This window comes from Jatropha curcas, chromosome 5, assembly GCF_041381405.1.
Source record: "Jatropha curcas cultivar XTBG-Jc1 chromosome 5, XTBG_Jcur_1.0, whole genome shotgun sequence".
Taxonomy (NCBI): domain Eukaryota; kingdom Viridiplantae; phylum Streptophyta; class Magnoliopsida; order Malpighiales; family Euphorbiaceae; genus Jatropha; species Jatropha curcas.
The window spans coordinates 17,791,859-17,815,572 of NC_143155.1; the positions used below are offsets into that span (position 1 = coordinate 17,791,859).

Genomic DNA, 23,714 nt, shown 5'->3' on the forward strand with positions numbered 1-23,714 from the left:
ATATATCCATGTTATTTTTGATGAATCTGATTCTACTTCTAGAATTTTAGAAATGATGATGTTGTATATTTTAATCAAGAAACGTAGAATGAACAATCAAAACAACTACAACAGCTAGAAAATGAGCAAAATGACGATAATCGGGTTGAACCAGAAGATAGACATAAAGATCAGAACATAACTGAAAGCCAAATGCTACAACCAGAAAGCGAGAATTCAAACTTACCAAAAGAGCGACGATTCCACAAGTATCATCCTCAAGAGGACATCATTGATAATTCCTTAGAAAGGATGATAACTAGAGCTCAACTTAAAAAATATTTTGGTAATGTTGCTTTCATTTAGGAATTAAAACCTAAAAATTTAGAAGATGCTCAAAATGATGAAAGTTGGATTCTTTGTATGCAAAAAGAATTGAATTAGTTTGAGTTAAACCAAATTTGGAAACTTGTTTCTAGGCCTAAAAACCATTATGTTATTGGAACAAAATGGGTGTTTAGAAATAAGCTTGATGAACATGATAATGTTGTGAGAAACAAATAAAGGTTAGTAGCTCAAGGTTATAACCAAGAAGAGGGCATCGATTTTGATGAAATCTCTGCTCCGGTTGCTAGACTTGAGGCCATTAGAATGATTTGTGCATTTGCTTCTTTTAAAAACTTCATGTTGTATCAAATCGAGGTAAAAAGTGGTTTTCTAAATGATTTTCTAAATGAAGAAGTGTATGTAGAACAACTACTCAGTTTTGAAGCTTATGAAAAACCAAGCCATGTTTACAAATTTACTAAAGCACTTTATGGTATAAAACAAGCTCCTAGAGCTTGGTATGAAATATTAAGTTTTTATTAGAAAATGATTTTTCTAGAGGAAAGGTGGATAGTACACTTTTTATTAAAAAGAAAGCCTCTGATATTCTAATTGTGCAAATCTATGTTGATGACATAATCTTTGGTTCTACTAATGACCTTCTTTGTAAGGAATTTTCTAAGATTATGCAGGGTGAGTTTGAAATGAGTATGATGGGGGAATTAAAATTCTTCCTTGGACTTCAAATCAAATAATGTGATAATGGAATCTTCATAAACTAAGGCAAGTACACTTGAGAAATTTTAAAAGGTTCAAAATGAAGAATGCCAAGGTATGTAGCACATTAATGAGCCCATCCTCAAAATTAGAAAAAGATGAAAATGGAAAGGATATGGATATTAAGATGTTTAGAAGTATGATTGGTTTTATACTATATCTAATTGTAAGCAAACCTGACATTCATTTTAGTGTTTGTTTATGGGCTAGATTTCAATCATGTCCCAAAGAATCTCATTTAATTACTGTAAAAAGAATTCTAAGACATCTTTGTGGAACTTTTAATCTAGGTCTGTGGTATTCTAAAGACGATACATTTGATCTTGTTGGGTATATTGATTCTGATTTTGCAGGAAGTAGAGTAGATAGAAAGAGCACGTCTGGAATTTGCAAGTTTCTAGGTACTGCCCTTGTATCATGGTTTAACAAGAACTAGACTTCTGTTGCTCTCTCTACTGTAGAAGTAGAATTGCTACTGAAAGTTGTTTTGCACTAGTTCTGTGGATCAACCAATAATTGGCAGACTAGGGTCTCAAATTAGAAACAATTCTAATTAGATGTAACAACATAAGCACTATCAAGTTATCTAAAAAATCCAGTCCAGCACTCTAGAATCAAGCATATAGAACTTAGACATCACTTGCGATCATGTTCAAAAAGGTGACATAGTGGTTGAGTTCATCCTACTAAAAAGCAATTGGTAGATATTTCACTAAACTTTTAAATGAAAGCCTTTTCTGTATAATTAGAAGAGAACTAGGTATGTTAATTCTAAATTGTGGGTCCCATTTATGTATGGCGCAACCCAAAAGGAGTGAATTGGGTTTTCTAAAAATTTAACTTTCAAAAACAAAAATCAGAATTCTGTTGCAGCGAAATAGAAAGCGTTTTGTCAGAGAAGGTCATCAAGTTTAGAACCACCTCACAAAGCTTGTTGAATATATAGAAAGCCTCTGTGAAAAATAGCTATTGCATTTAGAACTACTTCACAAAGCTTAAGCAAGTTTAGAAAGACTGTGAAGAACAGTTATTGCGATTAGAGCAGCTTTACAAAGCTTAAGCAATTTTATAACAACTCTGTGAAGAATAGTTATGGCATTTAGAACTACTTCACAAAGCTTAAACAAGTTTAGAAAGACTCTGTGAAGAACAACTATTGCGATTAGAACAGCTTCATAAAGCTTATTGCTGTTTTAAAAAGATTCTGTGAAAAACTATTATTGCATTTTAGAACTGGTTCACAAAGTTTTAAGAAAGATTAGAAAAATTTATTATTACATATATTGTGATTGATACTAAATGTCAAAATGCAGATTGGATCTTGGATATACACAATAGAGAAATCCAGAGTTCTGATGTTCCACAGAGATAAAGCTTATTCACGTTTAGAATCAGAAACTCATTAACAACTTTGCATTTCTGAACATATTAATAGTTGTGTAAATAGAATATAATCAAGCAAAACTCTGATGTTCCACAGAGATAAATCCACTCCCCAATAGGATCTTGGATATACACAATAGAGAAATCCAGAGATCTGATGTTCCACAGAGATAAAGCTTATTCACGTTTAGAATCAGAAACTCATTAACAACTTTGCATTTCTGAACATATTAACAGTTGTGTAAATAGAATATAATCAAGCAAAACTTCAGAAAATAAAAGAAGATAAACACAGAGATTTATAGTGGTTCAATACTAACTCGCCTACATCCACTCCCCAATAGGCATGGCCAGTTCAATGAACCGACGGTTTCGGTTCATTGAACCGCCGGTTCGAGAAGTTTAAAATTTTGAACCGGAACCGGCCCTTGAACCTCCGGTTTCGATTCGGTTCCGGTTCCGGCACGGTTCCGGCGAACTGACGGTTCAAATTACGGTTCCGATTCGGTTCCGGCATTACGCAAATTTTTAAAAAAATAATAAAATTTTGATTTCGAATTCATGAATAAATAATAATTTTAAAATGTTTAAATTTTATTAACTAAATAAATTATTATAAAATTTTAAAACAAAAACTTCTATTAATTTAGAACTATTATTATATTAAATTTACAAATTTTGCTAACTCACTGATATAGAAAATCAAAGTCTATATAGTTCTTTTTTTTTTTGTTACATTGGAAAATAACCTCTTAATTATTACAATTAATTTTAGTCATCGGTGCCACTAGTCTCCGTTAATGAGTCCGAATCATCATCGTCGCTTGAATTTTGCTGGTCTTGAGTTCTCAACGCCGCTCTAGTCCAATCGTCAACACACTCTTGCATTTCCACATTATTTGGCGATAATCTTGATCGTGTTGGATCTAAAATTTGTCCACCCACACTAAAAGCTTGTTCCACTGCAACAGTAGAAATTGGACAAGCAAGAATATCTTTTGCAATTGAAGCTAAGACTGGAAAGCGATTTGCATGCTTTTTCCACCAACCCAAAATATCAAATTTTGTTGGGTCTTCTGTAACGCCCCATTTTTTTTCCTGTGTTTTAATAGTAGTTTACCGGTCTGTGAATAGTACCACCGGTCCGGAAGTTGGTATTATTTTTGGTCCGAAAAATTACTATTTATGTTTTATATTTTATTTAACATTTTTGGAGCATGTATGCATGGTTTCTATGGGTAGAAAGTAAGTAAGGAATATTTTTGGAAAATTTAGATACTTAGTGAATAGTGAATTATGGTGTTATATTAAGTAAGGAAATTTGAGCAATTATTTTTTTTATGGAGGAAAATTGAGGAATTATTTTTATGGAATAAATTAGAGACTTTTGTGGAGATAAATAATATTTTGAAGGAATTTAATTGGAGAATATTTGGAGAGAAGACCAAAATACCCTCTAATTTGGAGAAAAGACCAAAATATCCCCTTAGTTGCTTTAATAAAGCAACTATCAATTATTGAGCACCAACTTTTGCCTTCTTCTCCATACACGTTTCCTTCTTCTCCTTCTTCTCCTTCTTCTTCTTCTTCTTCTTCTTCTTCTTCTTCAATTCCTACTTAGTAAACACCCATCCAACTTGATTTAAGGCATAAATCTTAGAGAGTGAAGCTAGAGAAGTAATCTTTGGTGACTAATTTCAAGGAATTTGGTGATTTTCCTACTTGGGTCAAGTAAGTGATTTTATGATAAGTGAATTATTTTTGGATTTAGAGTTGTCTTTTAGCATATACATGCTTAACCATGCTCCAATTACTTCTTTTCTTTGTTTTCTTTGTTTGATTTTGAGTTTTTTCCATGTAGAGGGTGGAGAGCCTTCTAATAAGGATAAAGGCAAGACCAAAGCTTGAGAAGCTTTGATTAAAGCTTGTTAAAGCTTGTTTTGAAGGTTAGTGTTCATAAACACACTTACCTTACTCAAATTTTGATTTTTGTGCCTTTATGCTATTATGTGTATATTTTGAGATTTTGTATGAAATGATTGGTTTGTTGAATTTTGGTTGCCATTACATGCTCTTGGATGATGTTTGATGAGTATTTATGTTGTGGTAGACATTTCTACCTTGTATCTTTGTGGTTCATGTTCCTTTCATGGCTCAAGTAAACTGAATTTGGGAAAAACGAGATTTTGAGTGAGATTTAGGACCATTTTTCGGTCCTTTCTAGTTTCCATTTGTGTCTGATTCCTTCCTAAAAGTTGTAGGTCTATCTCTTAGCTTTCCAACCCATCCTCTTGTGTCCAATTTGGAGATATATAACTCAACTTATGGCTAAAACACCCAAACTGACTCTGTTTGTGTCGGGCCACATGCATCACTGACTTTAGTGCCCATTTTGACCACTATAATGACAAGATTAGGTTCTGAGTTCTTCATAAAAGTTGTTTCCCTGTGTCTTGAGAATTCTCTCGTTCTGGATTGGTTTAATTTGAGTGTGGGGTTTAGTAGGAATTCAAGAAACAATGGACTTGGTTCTGCTGAATCAGGTCTGGTCTGTCAGTCTGTGTTCCTAGCTTTGTTTTGTTATCTTCCATATTGATATGGGCTGTGATCCCTTCATAACATTTGTAGGATTTTGTCTTAGCTTTCTAACAACTCTAATTTCATTTAATTTGGAGACCCATAGCTCCGGTTATGTTTTAAAAACACAGCAAAGGTCCATGTTATTTTTATGTTGGAAATTTTCTATGTTAAGTCATTTTGTTTAAGTATGAGAATTTTTATGAATTACTTAAGTTTAAATTAAGTTTTTATTATGAGAAGACTAAAGAAAATGAATTTTATGAGAAATGTTTTTGGGCTCTAATATACTTGGTGTGAATTTGATGCATGATTTGATTTTACTATGTATGATGAGCATGCTCGGCATTTGATGCCATTATGATAAGAAGCTATGATCATATGCTAGGCACGTGGGTGTCTTATGTTAGGGCGGACGCGCTCTATATGTTATGAAAAGGTTGGCGACCTAAGGCCATTATGAATAAGCTATGAAAACTTATCTGCTTCTTTTTCTCCTAAGTGTATGTGAGCCCTTATACAATATTTTTAAGGAAGTGAAATAAATGAGATCACATTATGTTAATAAATCTTAATTTACCACAACTTATTTATGATATCAAATGAATTTCTAAAGCATGATGTGTTGGTGTGCATATGTACTGCATGTTCAAATTTAATGATTTTATGTATATAAATGATTATTTTTAAGTATGTTGTCATCACAACATTGGTTTGTTGTGTTTTATGAGCACCACTGAGTTTTATACTCAGCGCGTTGATTTTATCACGCGCAGGTTGGAGATTGTGCTTGCTGCTTAAAGACCTGAAGAGTAGCATCAGAGTTGAAGAGATCTTTTGGTAGTTGATTAGTATTTTATGTAACTAAAAATTTTGGCATGTATAACGATTACATTTTTGGAGACTGTATTATTTCATTTATAACTTAAGCATGTTATTGTAAATTATTTTGGTGTATATATATTGGGAGATAAACTTGGACTTATTTAATGGTTAGAACATTAGAAGTTGATATATTTAAATGAATGTATTGAAGTGATGAATATTATAATGTTATTGAGGAACTATGGAGTTATGAAATTATAGAAGTGCTATTGTGTTGTTATTGGAGTTTGATGGGGTTTGGAGTTTGAATTTGGGAGTGCTTTGTATTCATATGTTTGGCAACTTCTATTTTTAGGGGAAACTCTTGAAGTTTTTCTGTAGGATTCTCCCAAATCATTTTCAAAACAGAATACTATTACTTGCTAAACTTGTGAATACTAAGTCACTTCTAATTCATAATATGATTGTTTGATTTATATGTAGGTTAGGATGGTGCCTCCGGCACCGAATGTGGCATCCACCGTCGGGTCTTTTGGGATCGGGCGGCGGGTGTTACATCTTCATTCGCATCATCACCTAAAAACTCAAAATCTGTGCTAATATATGTCTCAATTTCTGTGTATGAATGTGGACCCTCCCTTGATTTTTTTGAAACATTTTGCATGAAGGTAAATTGTGTAGAATGAAATTTAGTGGATTGTGTAGTTTGTGAATCTGATACTTGAGGAAGGGGAGATACTAATTTAGAATACTCATCATACAATTGACGGATATACTTTAAAACATTATTAGTAAGAGAAAAATAATCTGCCTCAATATTAAAAGATTTATAATAAAGACGAAAAAATTCTTGTAATGCAATTAATTTAAATCTAGGACAAAGAAAAAATGCAACTAAATTTAAATTCGGAATTTCATTATAATATTTTAACCATTTAGTTTTCATCATGAATATACATTCTCGTAAATCATCATCATTTTCATTTTCAATTATGGCACTACTTATGGCCAAACAATGAAATGGAAATAAGTGGGAGGTAGGATAATAAACACCACTAAAAATTCTCGTACAATTTTCAAAAACTTGCAAAATATCTAATATTTTTTTACAAATAGTCCAATTGGTTGGATAAAGTTGAAAATGTGATGCATGCAATTGCATAAATGAAGAAAGAATATCTTTATATTCATAAGACTCATTTAACATTTTATAAGTTGAATTCCACCTTGTAGGAATGTCTCTTGAAAATTTTTTATATTTTTTTCCCATAGAGTGACAAAAATTTTTAAATTTTTTTCTAACATATCCATGTGTCCATAAATGATTTAAAGCATTTTTTTATTGGACGTAAAAATACATTTAATGTTGTTAATGCATCTTGAACACATAAATTTAAAATATGACATGCACATCTAGTGTGAAAAAACTGTCCACCAAATTTAGGTTGACAAAGAGTTTTTAATTCATTTATTGATGCGGTATTTGCACTGGCATTATCAAAACCAATTGTAAAAATTTTTTTAGTCAAACCATATTCTTCTAAAATAATATTTAACATGGTAAAAATATTATGCGCAGTGTGAGAGTCATCAAAAACTCTAAGTGCAATAATTCTTTTTTCAAGTTTCCATTCATTATCAATCCAATGGGATGTAACACCCATATAAGAATGAGTTTGCCAAGCATCACACCAAATATCACAACAAATGGCAATTTTACCATTAAAATTTGCAAATAAATTTTTTAAAATTTCTTTTTCTTTTAAATAAATAGATAAAATAGTCCTTTTAAGTGTATTCCTAGGTATCTTTTTTGCTAAAGGATTTAATACTTTTTTACAATAGTTATTAAATCCAATTTTTTCACCAAATGAAAAAGATAATCGTTCCATACAAACCATTTTAGCCATTTCAATTTTATTAGTTTCATCACTATATTTAAAGAGAAGAGTGTTAGGATCACCATACCTTAATGACGATAATTGAGTTTGAGTTACATCCATTCCTACCTCACTTGGATGATGTGATTTTAAATGCCTATTGAGAGTGCCATATCCTCCTCCAAGCTTGAATGCATATTCTTTTTTGCAATAATTACATCGAACCGCATTGATTTCTCCATTATCTTGAACAATTTTTGCAAAGTGCTTCTTGAAAATATCTGATTTTGGTGGTTTACCTATTGAAATATTAGGAGATATTGCTTCTTGTGGTGAAAAATCAAACAATGGATTATTTGAATCAATTTCTTCCACGCTTTGAGCAACTCGCTTTCCCTTGGAGATTTGTGAATTGTGTGCCATAATTTTAAATGGAATTATGGAAAAAAAATGAATAAATGGAATATGAATTTAATAGAATTTAGAATTGGATGTATGAAAATAAAGCAATATTAAGAAGAGGAGAGATAGAATATAATTGGTTGTGAAAAAAAAATAATCAACTCATCATATTTATACATATTTTTCATTTATGTAGTTTCCCAAATTGTCCCTTACAACAGAAAAAAAACAATTATATTTTTGGATAATTTAGTAAATTATAATAAATAAATAAATAATTAAATTATAATAAAATAATTATAGCCGTTTGAACTTTGTTTGAACTTTAAGTTTAACGTTGTGTGAATTTAATGTATATTATATTCATGATGATGATTACATAGGTCAAAAGGTATTTGTAAAAAAAATTTAAACGTTGATGATGTTAAAAAAACAAAAAAAGGTGAATGATGATGTTTTCTTTTTTTTTAAATTAAAATGATGATGTTTTTTTTCATAAATAATTTTATATGTGAATCCGGTTCGAACCGGACCGGAACCGACGGTTAACCGCCGGTTCCAGGCCGGTTCACGTTCATTTTTTAACATTCACATGAACCTTAACCGGCCCTTGAACCGCCGGTTCCGGTTCAAAATTTTGAACCGCCGGTTTCGGTCCGGTTTCGGTCCGTCTACAGTACGGTTCGGTTTCGATTCGGTTCCGGTTAGAACCGAACCGGTGGCCATGCCTACTCCCCAAGACTCATCTTGAGATCCTCTACTATGTTTTCTCTTTTTAAGGGTAAGAGACAAATCAACAATACAAGGAAATAAATCAACACCTAGATCTAACATTTGTCCCACTAGATTTCTCAAAGGTTCTAATCAACCTCAACCCTTTCTGTTTTTGCAGAGAATAGAAACTCACATCAAGACATTAGAATCTCACACAAGAAGAAGGCCGCTTGATAACCTATTCTACCATAGCTTTTCACCTAAGCTATTACACAAAAGTTTTTAAATTAAAGAGCCTATCTACAACAGATTACAGAATCTACATAGACAGAGAGAAATGCAAATATAAGCACAGGAAAAACAAAACACAGATTTAGAAAACAGATTTAACGATCAAAACTGTTCTTCAGAAAATATTGTTATTGAAGCAAAAAAGACGAAAAGAAATAAGGGGATTGAAAAGAGAGCTTTGAGAGATTTAAATTTTGAACAATGGACTTATACCCTTTGCAAAACCCATTCTTTTAACAAGAGGAAAGGGTTTTTATATGAAAAGATGATAATCTCCTAGAAATTAACGTTATGATTATTGCTTCAATAAGCAATGAAGTTTCTGACATTTTTAAACTAAAGAGACAATACATGGGTTGTAACAAAAAGGGTTGTCAAACCACTTTTAATATTCACACACGAAAGGTTTGGAGATGAAAGGTTTGGTTTAGAAAACAGTGTAACTTTTACAGCAAAAACAGCCAGCTATATTAGAAACAGACAGCTGTGTTAAATCAGAAACTACTTTTTGCAGAATTTCATTTAATAGCCACCAAGGATATTTACTCCAAAAATATTTTACATGGGAAAATGTGAAGAGTAAAGATTTTGGCTATATCCTCTTAATAAATTTATTCAAAATCATTTAAAAATAATTTTGAGAGACATAAAATAAATTTTTGCTTATAATATTATTTACTCTCTATCCTACAAAAATTTTCTAAGACTTATTATAATACTAACCAATAGAAAATATCTTCACTAATCTTCATGGTCTTCAAATTAAAGTCTTGGGTTATAGGAACTTCATTTCTTCAATAATTTCTGCATAAAAATCTTTAGCACAACCTAAATACTAAATTTATTTGGTTTACATAATCATCAAAATCCTAGCATAAAATTGACCTTGAGCCAACATAAACTCTTAATTTAGAACTCTGATTGTTGTGTTCTAAATACTTTCTATATTTGAGATTGAAAGATATATTAAGTGTTATGTTTTAAAGTTCAACTCTGTGTAAATTTTTGAAGAAAAATGTTTTGTGTCTAAAAGAGCTAATAAGGTTTTGATGTAAATTTCTAATGTCGCCATATACATCAGATTCTAATTTTATTAGACAAATTAAATTAGTTAGTTTTTATTATTTTATTTCATTTTTTTTATTTATTTCTCATTTTTGCCAAAGTGGCAGCAAGTCTTTGATTATATGTGTTAATTTACTTGTTTGAATTTATTTGCTAGGGTTTTCAAAAGTCAGTTCAGTTTTTTTTTTTTAAACTGTCATATGTAAATATCTTATTTCTCTCTCCCATGTTTTTGACACGTCTTTTCTTTTAAAGCAAAACTTCGCTTCTAAGTTGTCTCTCTCTCTCTCTTAAAATCCATAACTTCTCTTAATTATTTTCTCTCTCTCTCTCTCTCTCTCGCAACTGTCTTCTTCCCTCTTCTCATTCAACGAAGCCCTAATCTCCCTCTCAACCAAAACCTTAGACGTGACCAAATCTAGTTCCTTCTCCTCCTCCTCTGATTCTAGACTAATGAGGATTGAAAACTTCTCAAGAAGTTAACTAAAAAGTTCAAACTAAAAAGTTCTAAAAGCATGAGCCAAAACTGAAGAAATCAGTAATGGAGTCGAGTTCAGAGAAAGAAAAATCAAAGAACAATGTTAAGAAAGCTAAAGGAAAAGCAAGAAAAAAGGATTATGTTTCTCATGGTAAAGTTAAATATGTTCTATCCCCAAATTCTCTTATACGATCTTTTATGTTGATTGGAAATTCTTTAAGAAACCAGAGTTTAATTTTAAAGAATAGTTTGAAGTGCAAGGGTGGATGGAGTTGTTATCTGTGAATAAACCTTGCTATGAGAATACAGTTAAAGAATTTTATGGGTCTTTGAGAATAACTGGTCTAGAAGTGTTTTATGTGAAAATTGATAGAGAAATTAAAGTGCTATCTTTCACAGACCTACACAGCATTTATAAAATCCCTAACAGTGGGTTTTGGGTAATCAAAATTAAGGAAACCACTAAAATTGATGAGTATAAAAAGGATGAATTTATAAGGAAAATCACCAAAAAGGGTTCTGTAGAAAAACTAAGTGTGATTGAATGCTCTAACCTTCATGAGAATATGAAGTGGCTATACAAATTAGTTGTGCACCATATTTATCCTAACTCTCCCACTTATGTTAATCAGGTTGACTTGTGTATCATGTGGCATATAGTGGAAAAGAAGCCTTTTAATCTGTGTTATGTTATCTGTGATAAGATGCAGAGCAATCCCAAGAAGTTGCTCTATGGTATGGTGTTAACTCCTGTTTTTGAGTTTTTATGAGTAAATCTAAAAAAGAAGAGGAGTTACAATGTGTCAAAATTAGATAGCAACTCTTTGAAGTTAAAAGATGAAGAAGATGAGAAAGAAAAAGAAAACGAAGAGAAAGAGGTTCTAGAAAAAAAAAAGTTAAGAAAGAAAGAACGGAAAAGAAGAGAGCTAATTTAGAAAAAGAAAAACTAAGTCTAGAAAAAGAGAAAGCTGAGGTTGAGAAGAAAAAGAGGAGATTAGAAAAGGGAAAACAAAGATTAGAAGAGACTGAGAAAGAAAAAGAGAAAGAAACAGAACTAGAAAAAGAAAAACAAGAAGAAAAAAAAGAAGAACAAGGAAAGAAGAAAGGAAGGGAAGTTAAAACTGAGAAAGTTTCCTCGAGAGAAAGAGGATTTTGTGGATCTTGGAGAAAATGAACCTGAAATGACAAGAAAAGATAAGGAAGAAGTGTTAGTTGAAGAGGTTAGTGATGCTGAAACTAAGAAATTAGAAATAAACGATGAAGAGGAAATGGAGCCTACAACTGAAGCTAAGAGGACTCTTGAATACATTGCAGCAGAGAAAAGTAGAGAGACCATGTTGATCAAAATAGAAAAGAACCCATTGAAGAGCACAACAGAGAACTTGATAAGGCCATCAAGCATGGTAAGCTATGGTGGCACACACTAAGTCTCTTATTGAATCCATAAAAAAAGTGAAGAACATAAATAAAAGAAGGCTTGCTACTTTTTAAAGTTAAAGCTACGCCTTACATTCCTTCTTCTGAAAAGCCTAAAAGGGTTAAGCATACTGCTAGGAAGCACAAAGCCTGGACAAGAAAAACTCCCCTTCATCTGTCTCTCAAAAGTTCTGAGAATCCATCTGAATCTTCACCTGCTCAAAACCTCAGGAGTTCTACAAGGCCCAAAACGAAACCAGAACACTAGTGAATCCTTCCCGACCAGTTTTGACTATGAGTTTCACTTAGACTTTTGATTACTTGCTATGTGTTTTTAGTGTCTTGTGAACATTTTTTTTACTTTGTTTATTTCTTATTGCACTGTTTATTTATGTTTCTGTTATTAACTCAGAATTGTTTTGTTTCTATTTTTTTTTTATCTGCTTACCCTCTTTCATGATGACAAAAAGGGGAAAAACACAGTACACTTGATGCTTGAGTACTTGGAGGAGAACACAACTTATTTTTCGTTTAAGTACTCTTTTGCCTATCTTTGGTTATCATGTTCTAATCTGTGTTATTTTCCAATGTTGTTTCTATGTGAACAAAATATGCTCTGCTTGTTAGACTTTAGAACTCAGTTCTAATTTTTTAAAGTCAATTTCTAAATCTGTATTATGTTCTAATCCCCACAACTCTTAAATTGCACTTATTCAGGGGAAGTTTATATGACTTCTAATCTTGTTTCATGATAAATTTGTTGAATTTAGAACTTGTATTTTGTTGATAGACATAAACTTAGGGGGAGCACATGTTCTTATGCTTAATAAATTTATTAGTTTTGTCATCATTAAAAAGGGGTAGATTGTTAGCTCAAAGTTCAATTCACCCTAAAATTTTGACGATTAAACAAACTAAATAAATGTAATATTCTTATATGTGCTAAAGTTATTTTATACAGAATTTTAATGTAAAAGTTATTGAAGAAATCAAGCTCCTAAAACCAAGATTTTTTATTAAAAACCATGAAGACTATTGAAGATCTTTTAGTGGTTAGTACTTATTAAGTCTTAGGAAATATTATAGGATAGAGAAAAAATTCCATTATAAGCACAAAATATCTTTTATCTCTCTTAAAATCATTTTTGAGATATTTTCAATAAATGCCTTAAAAGGAAAAGCCCAAATCAGTTTCTTCTAATTTACCTATTTGGAAAAGATTTTGAAAAAAATATTTCTTATAACTATTAAATGAGTTTTTTGTAAAAGTTACCCATGCATTGACTTTTTATTTTTAAATATCAGAAAGATTCTTTGCTCATTAAAAGCCAAATCTCAACGTCTTTTATAACTGGATTTTCATCCCTCTTATAAAAACATTTTTCTCTCTTTCAAAATTGTTGATAAGAGTAAGAGTACGTTGTTCAAAGTTTTAGATCTCTCAAAACTCTCTCTTCAACCCCCTTCATTTCTTTTCATCTATTTTCTTCAAGAGATATTTTTTTAAGAGAAAAGAAATCTGGTAATAATACTTTCTGAAGAATAGTTATGGACTTTCATTTTGTTTTTAAAATCTATTTTCTATTCTTCTTGTGCTTATAATTGCTTTTCTCTCTGTCTATATAGTGCATACTAGAGGTCGTTTAAATGAAAAATATTTGTGTTATAACTTAGGTGAAAAGCTATGGTGTGAAAGGTTATCAAGACCTTCTCCTTGTGTGATATTCTAATGTCTTGATCTGAGTTTTCTGTTCTTTGCAAAACAGAAAGGGTAGAGGTTGACTAGAATCTTCAGAGATCTAGTGGACAAAGGTTAAATCTAAGTGTTGATCTATTTCATTGTAAAATTAGTTTGTCTCTTACCCTTAAAAAGAGATAACATGGTAGAGGATCTTAAGATAAACCTTGAGGGGTGGATGTACGCGAGTCAGTACCAAGCCACTATAAATCTCTGTGTTTATCTTCTTTTATTTTTTGAAGTGTTGCTTGATTATATTTTGTTTACACTTATATTAATCATTTCAGAAATGCAAAGTTGTTAATGAGTTTCTGTTTCTAAACATAAATAAGCTTTATCTTTATGAAACCTTAGAACTCTGGATTTCTGTATTGTGATTTTACCGATTTCTAATCTGTCCTTTTATATTCAGTAGAAATCGCAATCTGAGTTTTAATCAGTTTTCTAATTTTGCATAAGTTTTGTGAAATAGTTCTAAACATAATTCTTTATAGAGTCTTTCTAATCTTGCAAAAGCCTTGGGAGGAAGTTCTAGACTTCATAACCGACTCTTACAAACGCTTTCTATTTCCACTGTTACAGAATTCTAATCTTGTATTTTAAAAGGTAGTTTTTTTTAAAAAAAAAAAAAAAAGCCAATTCACTCCCTCTTGGATTATGTCATACATAACGGGACCCACAGTTTTACTTCCTATGAGCGATCAAATCTCATAAAGTCACATTACCATTAATGAAGGAGTTAGAAATTAAAGTTACAGCGCAAAAAAAAAATTTCCAAGAGTTAATGGGCATGAAATTAAAAACATTTATTAGTTTAAAGGGTAAAATAAAAAATTCAATATTTGATGGACTAATTTTTTGAAAAAGTTTTTGGTTAAGTCCCTCCCTCTGTCATTGTTAACCATGCTATCATTCACTAACCATTTAGAATTTACCATATCATACTCAATTAACTATTTAAAATCCTTATATTACATTTGCATCTAATTCCCACATAATTCACAAGTCATTTTTATAGATATTTCAAGTCCAAAATTCATAAATCATTCAATATATACTAAATTTCACATTTCATACTCAATATAGCATATTGTGACTTAATTTCTCATAACAGGTCATGATAAGACAAAGGTACTTTAAAAAGCCAAGTTTAACTTAACTAGTTCTTAAGACCCGTAAAATTATAAATTTACAATTAACTACATTCATTTATTATTTCATTTTAAAGTCACAAACTAAGTTTTTATTCAATTAAGTCCCTAAAATACAACTAAATTCTCGTTAAGTCCTAACTTAGTCCAATTTCCAATGTTTCTTATTTTAGTCCTTTGATTTATATCTAGGTCATCATTTAAGATGTAACTAAGGCACTAAGTTCATAGAATTTGCCCAAATCTAAATAGGTCCATGTTTTGGTCAAATCCGAGTCAAGGTACGTAATTTACAACTAAGTCCTCAAGTCCTTTAATTAAATTTTATTATTTAGTCCCTTAGTTCTTAATTAATTTCTTTTAAGCTAGTGAAATTTCAATTAGGGGCTTAGGGAGGTTCAACCTTCTTAGTAAACTTTACAATTAAGCCCAAAAATTCGTCATATCCACGTGAAAGCATCATAATCCATTATGTAACATGATTAAACTCATAAATCACATAACTTAAATACAAAATAATGAAACCTCCTTAAAGAGAGGTTCGGTCACTCATAGATGATCATATAAAAAGCTTTTTAAATTTGAAACAAAAGCACACACACCAAATGATTAACATGTAAATAGATGAAATCAAGCATTGAGTCATGAAAAATAGAACACAAAAACCAAGAAAATGAGGATACTAAATGCATTTATTTAATTTAAACCAAAGCCAAAATCATATGTTTATAACATCATTAAGTATATATCATCAATCAATTTCACATCAACATGCAACATCACATCTAATTGAAAAATTGCATAAAAATCCTAAAATCACAAATCGGGGAAAATCAACATCACATCTAACCTTTCAAATTAAAGCCACCATTATCAATAATCAACTCTTGTCACTTCATTCCTTTGTAATTTGCACTATCTCTCTCTACAAAAATCAAAATCCCAAAATCAAAACATAACTCCACAAAAATAAGAATATTTTTTATTTTTTTTAGCCAATCAAAATCATGAAATCATTTTAAAAAATTTATTAATAAAATTTTATTCCTTAATAGAAAGAATATTATTTGAATTAAATAAGATATCAATATAATTAATCAAATTCAAGGTGTTTAAAAATAATATTTTTTTATCTTATTTTTTGGCCAACCAAAATAGAGTGCAATTTTTAATTAAAGAAATTTAACGATAGCCTTTTTAAATCAAAATCTTAATTATTTAGATATATTTATTTAAAATAAATTTAAAAAATAAAAATTTTCGACTGCCTCATATTTACACATGTTCATTTAAAATAATAATGTTGAAGATAAATTATAATAATAGTAAATAAAATAATAATAATAATAATAATAAATTATTAAATTTATTAAATTATTAATAATAATTTATATAATAATATAATGAAATAAAACATAATTAGACATAATAAGATAAAAAATTTCAAATTTCAAATGCTTAAATATTTATATGCATTTATCTATTAAAAAAGTTAAAAAAAAACATCCAATCAAATTATAGAGATATAATATATATATTTATGTTAAAATTTTTTAATTGGCTGTGACTGTATTTATTTTAGAGTATCTTAAATTTCATAAAGATAATATAGAAAATTCCATTATTTCTCCATGATTCCCACTTTTATATATAGTATAGAATAGATAGATTGATTAACAAGTAATGATTCTCTAAAAATAAAATTATGTCGTAACGAATAAAACCTATTTTTATAAGAGGTCTAACTTAAGTGTAATTTCAATAAAGCCTAACTAAAATAACATGCTTAACAAAATGGCAAAATAAAAACCAAACTGAAATTCTATGCTTATAACTAACTAAAATTTATTATTTTAGTCGGCCTTTTATGAATTAAAAAAAAATCCTAACTAACATTAATTATTGTGTTGTTAAACAGTAAGTTTTTAGTTAACCTAACCATGTAGGTCCATTGAAAATAATATTTTATTCATTAAATTGAACTATAATTTAAAATTATGGTGCTATTGTAACTAAAGTTGAAATTCATGGTACTAGGAGAAGAAAGTTGGATTTAGGGTATAATTAAAACTACTTGTAAAGTTCAAGATTTTTGAATGATTTAGCCTCAAATATTCTATAAGTATATTTTACATTAAAGTTTTTTGATTGGCCACAATTAAAGATATTTTGGGATATCTTGAATTTCATTTTCACTTTTATATTTAGGGCATATTCGATAATATTAATTATTTTAATAGTTGTTAGTGGTTATAATAGCTTTTAGTAGTTACAATAGTTGTAGTTGTTCTATTAGTTGATAGCTCTTAACTTTTAGCATATAGCTATTTATATATTAGTTTAAATTAGAAATATTTAGTAAAAATACATGTTTAACTTAAAATGACAAAAAAGACATTAGTTGTTTAATTAGTTAAATTCAGAAAAAATAACCAATGGGTATAATTATTAAAAAAAATAATTAATCTTTGTGAAATATTAAATGTTAAAGTGGTTAATATTTCATAAAAAGTTACGTTACAAAACAATACAATTAATATAATAGAGTTTTGGCTTAATCAAAATGTTAACCAAATTACGCATAGATATAGATAGATATATAGATTATAGATTATGTTACATATGAACAAATGATTATGTATAGACATTTATTAAAATTATAGTTGGAATCGGGATGTAAATTAATTTAACAATTAATTAAATATGAAATAGAGAAAAATTATATACGAAGTACGTTATATTATTCTTTACCATGATTGATAATTTTGAGTTCTATATATTAACTTGAATATTTTAAGATTAACCTTTGTTACTGGACTATTGCATATAAAATCCATGAATTTTTTATGTTGAGTAGATTAAAATTCTACTGTATGTTTTGTAAATTTATTGTGTTAGAAGAAATGATGCTTTATGAATTTTAAACTTCTACTTAGAAAAGTAGGAAAAAGTTTGATATGGATGTTCTTTTTAAATTGAATTAATTCATTAATTTATAAAAATCAAACTAAGTTCAAGGGTTAAATAGGTCTAAAAAATCAAATATGATATTTTTAATTATTTTAAACAAGTTCAAAGGCTGAATTGGCATAAAAAGTCAAATTTAACCTTTTTTATTCCTGCTAAACAAGTTCAGAGATCATATTGAACTTTATTCTATAATTTTTAATCTGTTCGCTCTATAAACTTTTCTTTGAGAATTTAGGAAAGACTAATGATTTCTATGAAAAAGATACAAGAAATTACTTATTTTTAGACAAACTCAAGCCAAGGCATACCTATATCATGCAATTGGAGGAAAGTACACAACTATGTGGTGCATTTGGGGCTGATTTTTTCACATCCATGTTATGCAGTTTGCACTTTGAGCACACCTATGATGTGCCTAACACTTTAAGATGCCGTTAGTTTTCGATTAAGTTTCTTGTTTTTCATTTTTTCCTTTAAAAATTAAACAAAATCTATTTGTTTAAATTTGTTTAACTTTTTTTCTTTACTTTTGATAAAACTGTTCTGAAAACAAAAAAATAAATTTTATGAAACTATAAATATTGGTTTACAGAATTGTGTTTTCTGTTTTTAATTCTACATTTCTCATTTTTTTTCACTTTTATAAGATTTATCTTTAAAAAATTATTGTTGTAGTGGTTATTATTATTATTATTTTCTCTATCTAAATAAATTTAATGTCATTTTATTTATCCGAAATATACAAGCATAAATTTTTATCTCTATTCAAATTCTCAGCTTTTTTTTTTATCTCTTCTCTATTTAGTATTATTTTTATATTTATTATTATTTTTCTATCTATATAAATCTAATGTCATTTAGTATTATTTATTTATTATAATATTTGGGTATTATGTTTTTATTCAACATAATAATCAATAGTCACTGTAACATTGAAATTTTAAAATTAAATTGCAAAATATTTTTAATTATTTCATTTGAAACTTTGAATTTTTAAAAAATTTATTATTCACTAAAATCTTTAATGACTTAATAAGAGAGATTTGATAATTGGAACAATTTTTCACATTGTGAACCAAAAAAAAAAAGAAAAATAAATTTTAGAAAAAAAAATTAATTTTCAAAAAGAAATAATCAAAAACTAAAAAGTATTTCACATTTCTAATAAATAAAACACTCAAAACAAACGGCTATAACAAACGGGACCTAAGCTTCTCAAACTGATTTTTCAAGTTTCTTTTTGATTTGGCACCAATTGTTCTCTATAAAAGAGCCTTTTGCTTAAGAAAATCCTTATTTTGCAAGGAGTTAGTAGAATATAAGGAGATTTTGAGGCCTAAAATATCAAGCTTTATTTTCTATCTCATCTTGATTTTATTGTTTTGTCTTAATTTTATTGATTTTGAGGCCTAAAACAAATAATTCAACCTTGTTAATCTATAATTAAACATAAGCTAGGTTTATCATGAGGATTACATTTAGATCTTAAAGGGTTCTAAATAATTTAAATCAATAATAAGATTAGGATTAAAATAAATATTAGAATATGCTTTTGTATCTCGAAAACAGAATTTAAGTTACCTTATAAAATTCTCAACTTTAAAATAAGAATTTTCTGAATTAAATTAGTTAAATTATTAACATAGATAGATTGGGGTGGTAAATTTAAATTCAACAAGTTTTTATCCCTTGTGTATTTTAAGATTAGTTAATTAGGTTTATAAAGTTTACTTTAATTTACTTTCACTTAAATTAATTATTACTCTAGAAAATTAAAATCACAATAGTTCAATGCTCGAAACCAATCTTTATGCAATGATATTCTATTCGCTATTTATTATTTATTAACAATTTGTGAATAATAAAAATATAGAGCTATGAAGAAATTTCAAGGGATAGAGTTTAGGTATTATCAAATATCAACGATTGTAAGAAAAATTTAGTATGTTAAAACAATAATTGTAAAAAGCATAATAGTCAATATTACACGACGACTGCTTAGATTTTTTACTCAACGAGGGCAAAGCCCACTTCCAATTTTTAGGACTTAAAATTTTGACATATTTCATGATTTTTTAAATTAAAAAAATAATAAAAATAATGTATGAAAATAATTAATTATGTGTCGATATATTATTAGAAAATTACAATGTGCTAACTATACTTATTTTACCCTTCAATTTTATCTAATTTATCATGTAAAATATTAGTATAAATTATAATTACGAAAATATTAATTAAAATTTTAAAATATGAATTAGAATTACCCAGTCTGAGTTAGCTCAAGCCAAAGAATTAGTTCAAGCATCGATAGAATTGGTGTATTTTTTTTTTTTTCTTTTAATTGTAAAAGTCAAAAACTTGGTTTTCACTTGTTCTTACCTGTTGAATCCGATTTTTATTCCATCTGATTTTTTACATAAAACCAAAGTGGACCAGCCATCTGTTCGCGAATCACCCAGTCCGGTTTCCCAAATACTGTCTAATATAAAATTTAATTTTTGAAAAATTTTATTTATCAGACCAAGTAAATTTGATTTTTTTTTTTTTTTATGTTTTTGACACGGATTTTTTTTTAAAGTTAAATAATACTATTTTGTAAGTTTTGGTTAAGTGGAATAAAAAAATTTTTATTTGAATTATGTGATTCATTTGCAACTCTGTGATTTGAACCTTAGCTTAAAAAATTTGTTGTGACATCTTTAACCATTTTGCTTCCCTTCTTTTTTTTCATAATGTTCTCTTAAAAAATAAGAAATTAAATAAATAATATATAAATATAGAATTTAAATTTTGATTTATTTTAAAATTTATTATTAAAAAATATAAAAAATTCTAGTTTTGGTTCGATATAATTTGTATTTAATATATACTAATTCATTTTCTATGACTTTTTAATATTTGACTTTTAACTTATGAAATAATTATCTAATTTATGAAATTATTATTAATTAGTACCCAATATAAACTAATTCATAATTTTTATCCAATATAAACTAATCAACTAACAGAAAATTGAATTAAATTATTTATCTTTAAACGGCTTGATATGATTTGGGCGGTTTTGACCTTAAAATCATAAATTTAACTCAATTTTGATTTTTAAAATTTTATAAAATCAAACCAAACCGTCAATTTTTTAAATTATGATTTTGAATCAATTTGAGTGTTTTTAACAGTTTGATAAATACCTCCTAATAAGGGATATTCATAGTTTGATTTGGTCCTATTTAAAGCCTTAATCGAATTAAATCTATAATGGACAAACATAAAAACAACCAAAAAATTATAAACATAAAAATTAAATAAAAAATAATATGAAAAATATACACAAAAATATTTTACGTTCAAATATATTGCAAATAATAATAGTGAGTAAATTATGATTTTAAAATTTAAACTTAAATGCAATAAATATATTAATAACTTGAATGTGAAAAAAATTGTAAATATTATATATTTATTTTTTTATATTTTCAATTTAGTTTGATTTAGTTCGGTTTGATGTTTTTTACTCTCAAATTATTATCAAACCTATATTAGAGGTTTTTAAAGTTTTTAAATTAAATCAAATCATTAATTTTAAAAATAACAATTTTAGTTTATTCAAATTGATTCTTTTCGATTTAGACCATGTTCGATAAAAATATTTAAAGTAATATTAGTGTTTTTAAAATAATATTACCATTTAAGATTTAAAACAGTGTTTCATGAAATATTATCTTTTCTAAAGTTTCACATTTTATAAATTTTTTACAACGTATATACATATCAACTTATTTTTATTTTATTTTTTACTACAATAATATCTTCATACCTTTTTATTGTTTTTTCATTAAATAATTAAATAATATCTTCATACCTTTTTATTGTTTTTTCATTAAATAATTAATTAAACAGTTATTTTTATCGTATTCTTCTTTTGCTGCAACAACGAAAGGCCGAGTGAAATAGCTGATATCTACAGTAACAGCCACCGAATACAACTGATGTCATCCTTTTTTTTTTTTTTTTTTCTATGGCCCCGTCATAACTTATAGTTATGCTCTCTACCGTAGCCTCGTTATGTTGCCTTGTTTTTTGGGGGGAAGGAAGATGCCATGGATATTCTAAATATTATGCGAATCGATAAAAATAATAAAGCGGGTCCCACCATAGGAAGAAAAAAGGAGAGGTGTAGGCGAAAGCTCTTATAGGTTTTAATTTGAATAATTTATTATTATTATTACTATTATTATTATTATTATTATTACTATTATTATTATTATTATTATCTTGAAATAATTTGAACAAATTTTCCTTTCAAAATAATTAATAATTAAGAGCATAATGGCGGAGCAAGCAAATGCGTATTTTGGTAGGACCAAAGCAGAATAATAATTTGATAAAAGAATTACCGTTTAATCCCTGAAATTCAATTCTAATTATTATTTATGTAAAATATATCAATTTATTCATATATTAAAGACATGTTGAATCAATGAGTTCTTTCTACTACTTTAACTGTAAATAACAATAAAAATAAAAAATTTGAGGATTCAATAATTTTATATTAAATGTGAAAAATAAAATATTAAAATATTATAAGACAATAATTCAACCAGTTAGTAATATAATATAAGAATGATTTGATGTATTTATGAAAAAGAAAAATTAAATAATAATTAAAATAATCAATTATAATTGATCCGAGTGAAAAAACATCACTTGGATAAAAAATCGAGTGTTAAATCATTGCTCCATGGAAAAATTTTTTGCTGTCATTCCCTTTATGAGCCTTGACGTGCAATCCGAATTAGATTTAGTATAATTGGGTAGGGACAACTGTGATATGAGAAATAAAATAGTAATTAGAATCGAATTTAGGGATCAAAAAGTAATTGTACCACATTTGACAAAAGGAAAGCAGATACATTGAACCTGGACACGCAAAACTGAGTCTTTAAAATGACAAAGGGGCAACCTATCGAAGCATCCCCATTTGCCAGAATTAACAAATCAACAAACAAAGCTTTGTAAAAAAATAAAGAAAGAAAAGAAAAGAAAAGAAGCAGGCAATGGCCATAGGCAAGGTAGACGAGAAGCAGCAGCTTATCCTAAAGAAAAGAAACGAAGAGCTAGAAAGAGCCCTCAAGGAAAGCAAGCAGAGGGAAGAGCAGATGAGAGAAGAGCTGCAGAAGACATGGCGGAGACTCCAAGTGGCGGAGGAAGCGGAGGAGCGGCTTTGCACACAGTTAGGTGAGCTAGAAGCTGAGTCTGTTCATCAGGCGCGTGCGTACAACGCTCGAATCCTTTCTCTCCTGGACCAGCTCTCTCAGGCTCACCATCTCCTCCATAATCAACCAACTAGCAATTAAAGTATATAAATATACATGTTGTGTGTATTAATTATGTAGTTTAGATCTCCTTGGACTCTTCCTATCTTATTTGTTATTGAAAGAGTCTATTTTTATGTAAAAAACATATCTGAGATTTGATTTCTTTATTTGTGTTTGAAATTGATATTGGGAAGACAGATTTCGTTCGCGTGGCCCTTTTTTTCCCCTTTGGCAATTGGGTTTCTGGCCTTAAATGCTTTAAGCAAATTCTGGAAATTTGGATTTTGCCTAAGAAATAATTTCAAGGGAATTATTATTCGGTTCAACTAACGAAATCCGTCAGAGAAACTGTGAAATATTTTCTTTCTTTGGAGATATTATGGTAGAATGCTATTATGCTACTCACTCCTATCAAAGTTTTTG

At 28.5% G+C, this 23,714-nt stretch overlaps 1 protein-coding gene and 1 long non-coding RNA gene across 2 annotated transcripts; both read left to right on the forward strand.

Moving 5' to 3' along the window:
- Positions 1-4,008: 4,008 nt before the first annotated feature.
- LOC149496305 (uncharacterized) lies at positions 4,009-6,028 on the forward strand. The gene is made up of 3 exons (XR_016321017.1): positions 4,009-4,197; positions 4,328-4,412; positions 5,820-6,028. It is a non-coding gene; the product is annotated as an uncharacterized LOC149496305 (long non-coding RNA).
- A 16,903-nt stretch (positions 6,029-22,931) lies between these two features.
- LOC105646403 (protein RESPONSE TO LOW SULFUR 2) lies at positions 22,932-23,497 on the forward strand. Its single transcript, XM_012232258.4, has one exon. It carries the CDS (start codon positions 23,031-23,033, stop codon positions 23,328-23,330), a length of 300 nt encoding a protein of 99 aa, XP_012087648.2. The 5' UTR covers positions 22,932-23,030; the 3' UTR covers positions 23,331-23,497.
- The last annotated feature ends 217 nt before the right edge of the window (positions 23,498-23,714 follow it).

Coding starts and splice junctions, on each gene's coding strand:
- LOC105646403 (XM_012232258.4), top strand. CDS start 23,031: ATGGCCATAGGCAAGGTAGACGAGAAGCAGCAGCTTATCCTAAAGAAA.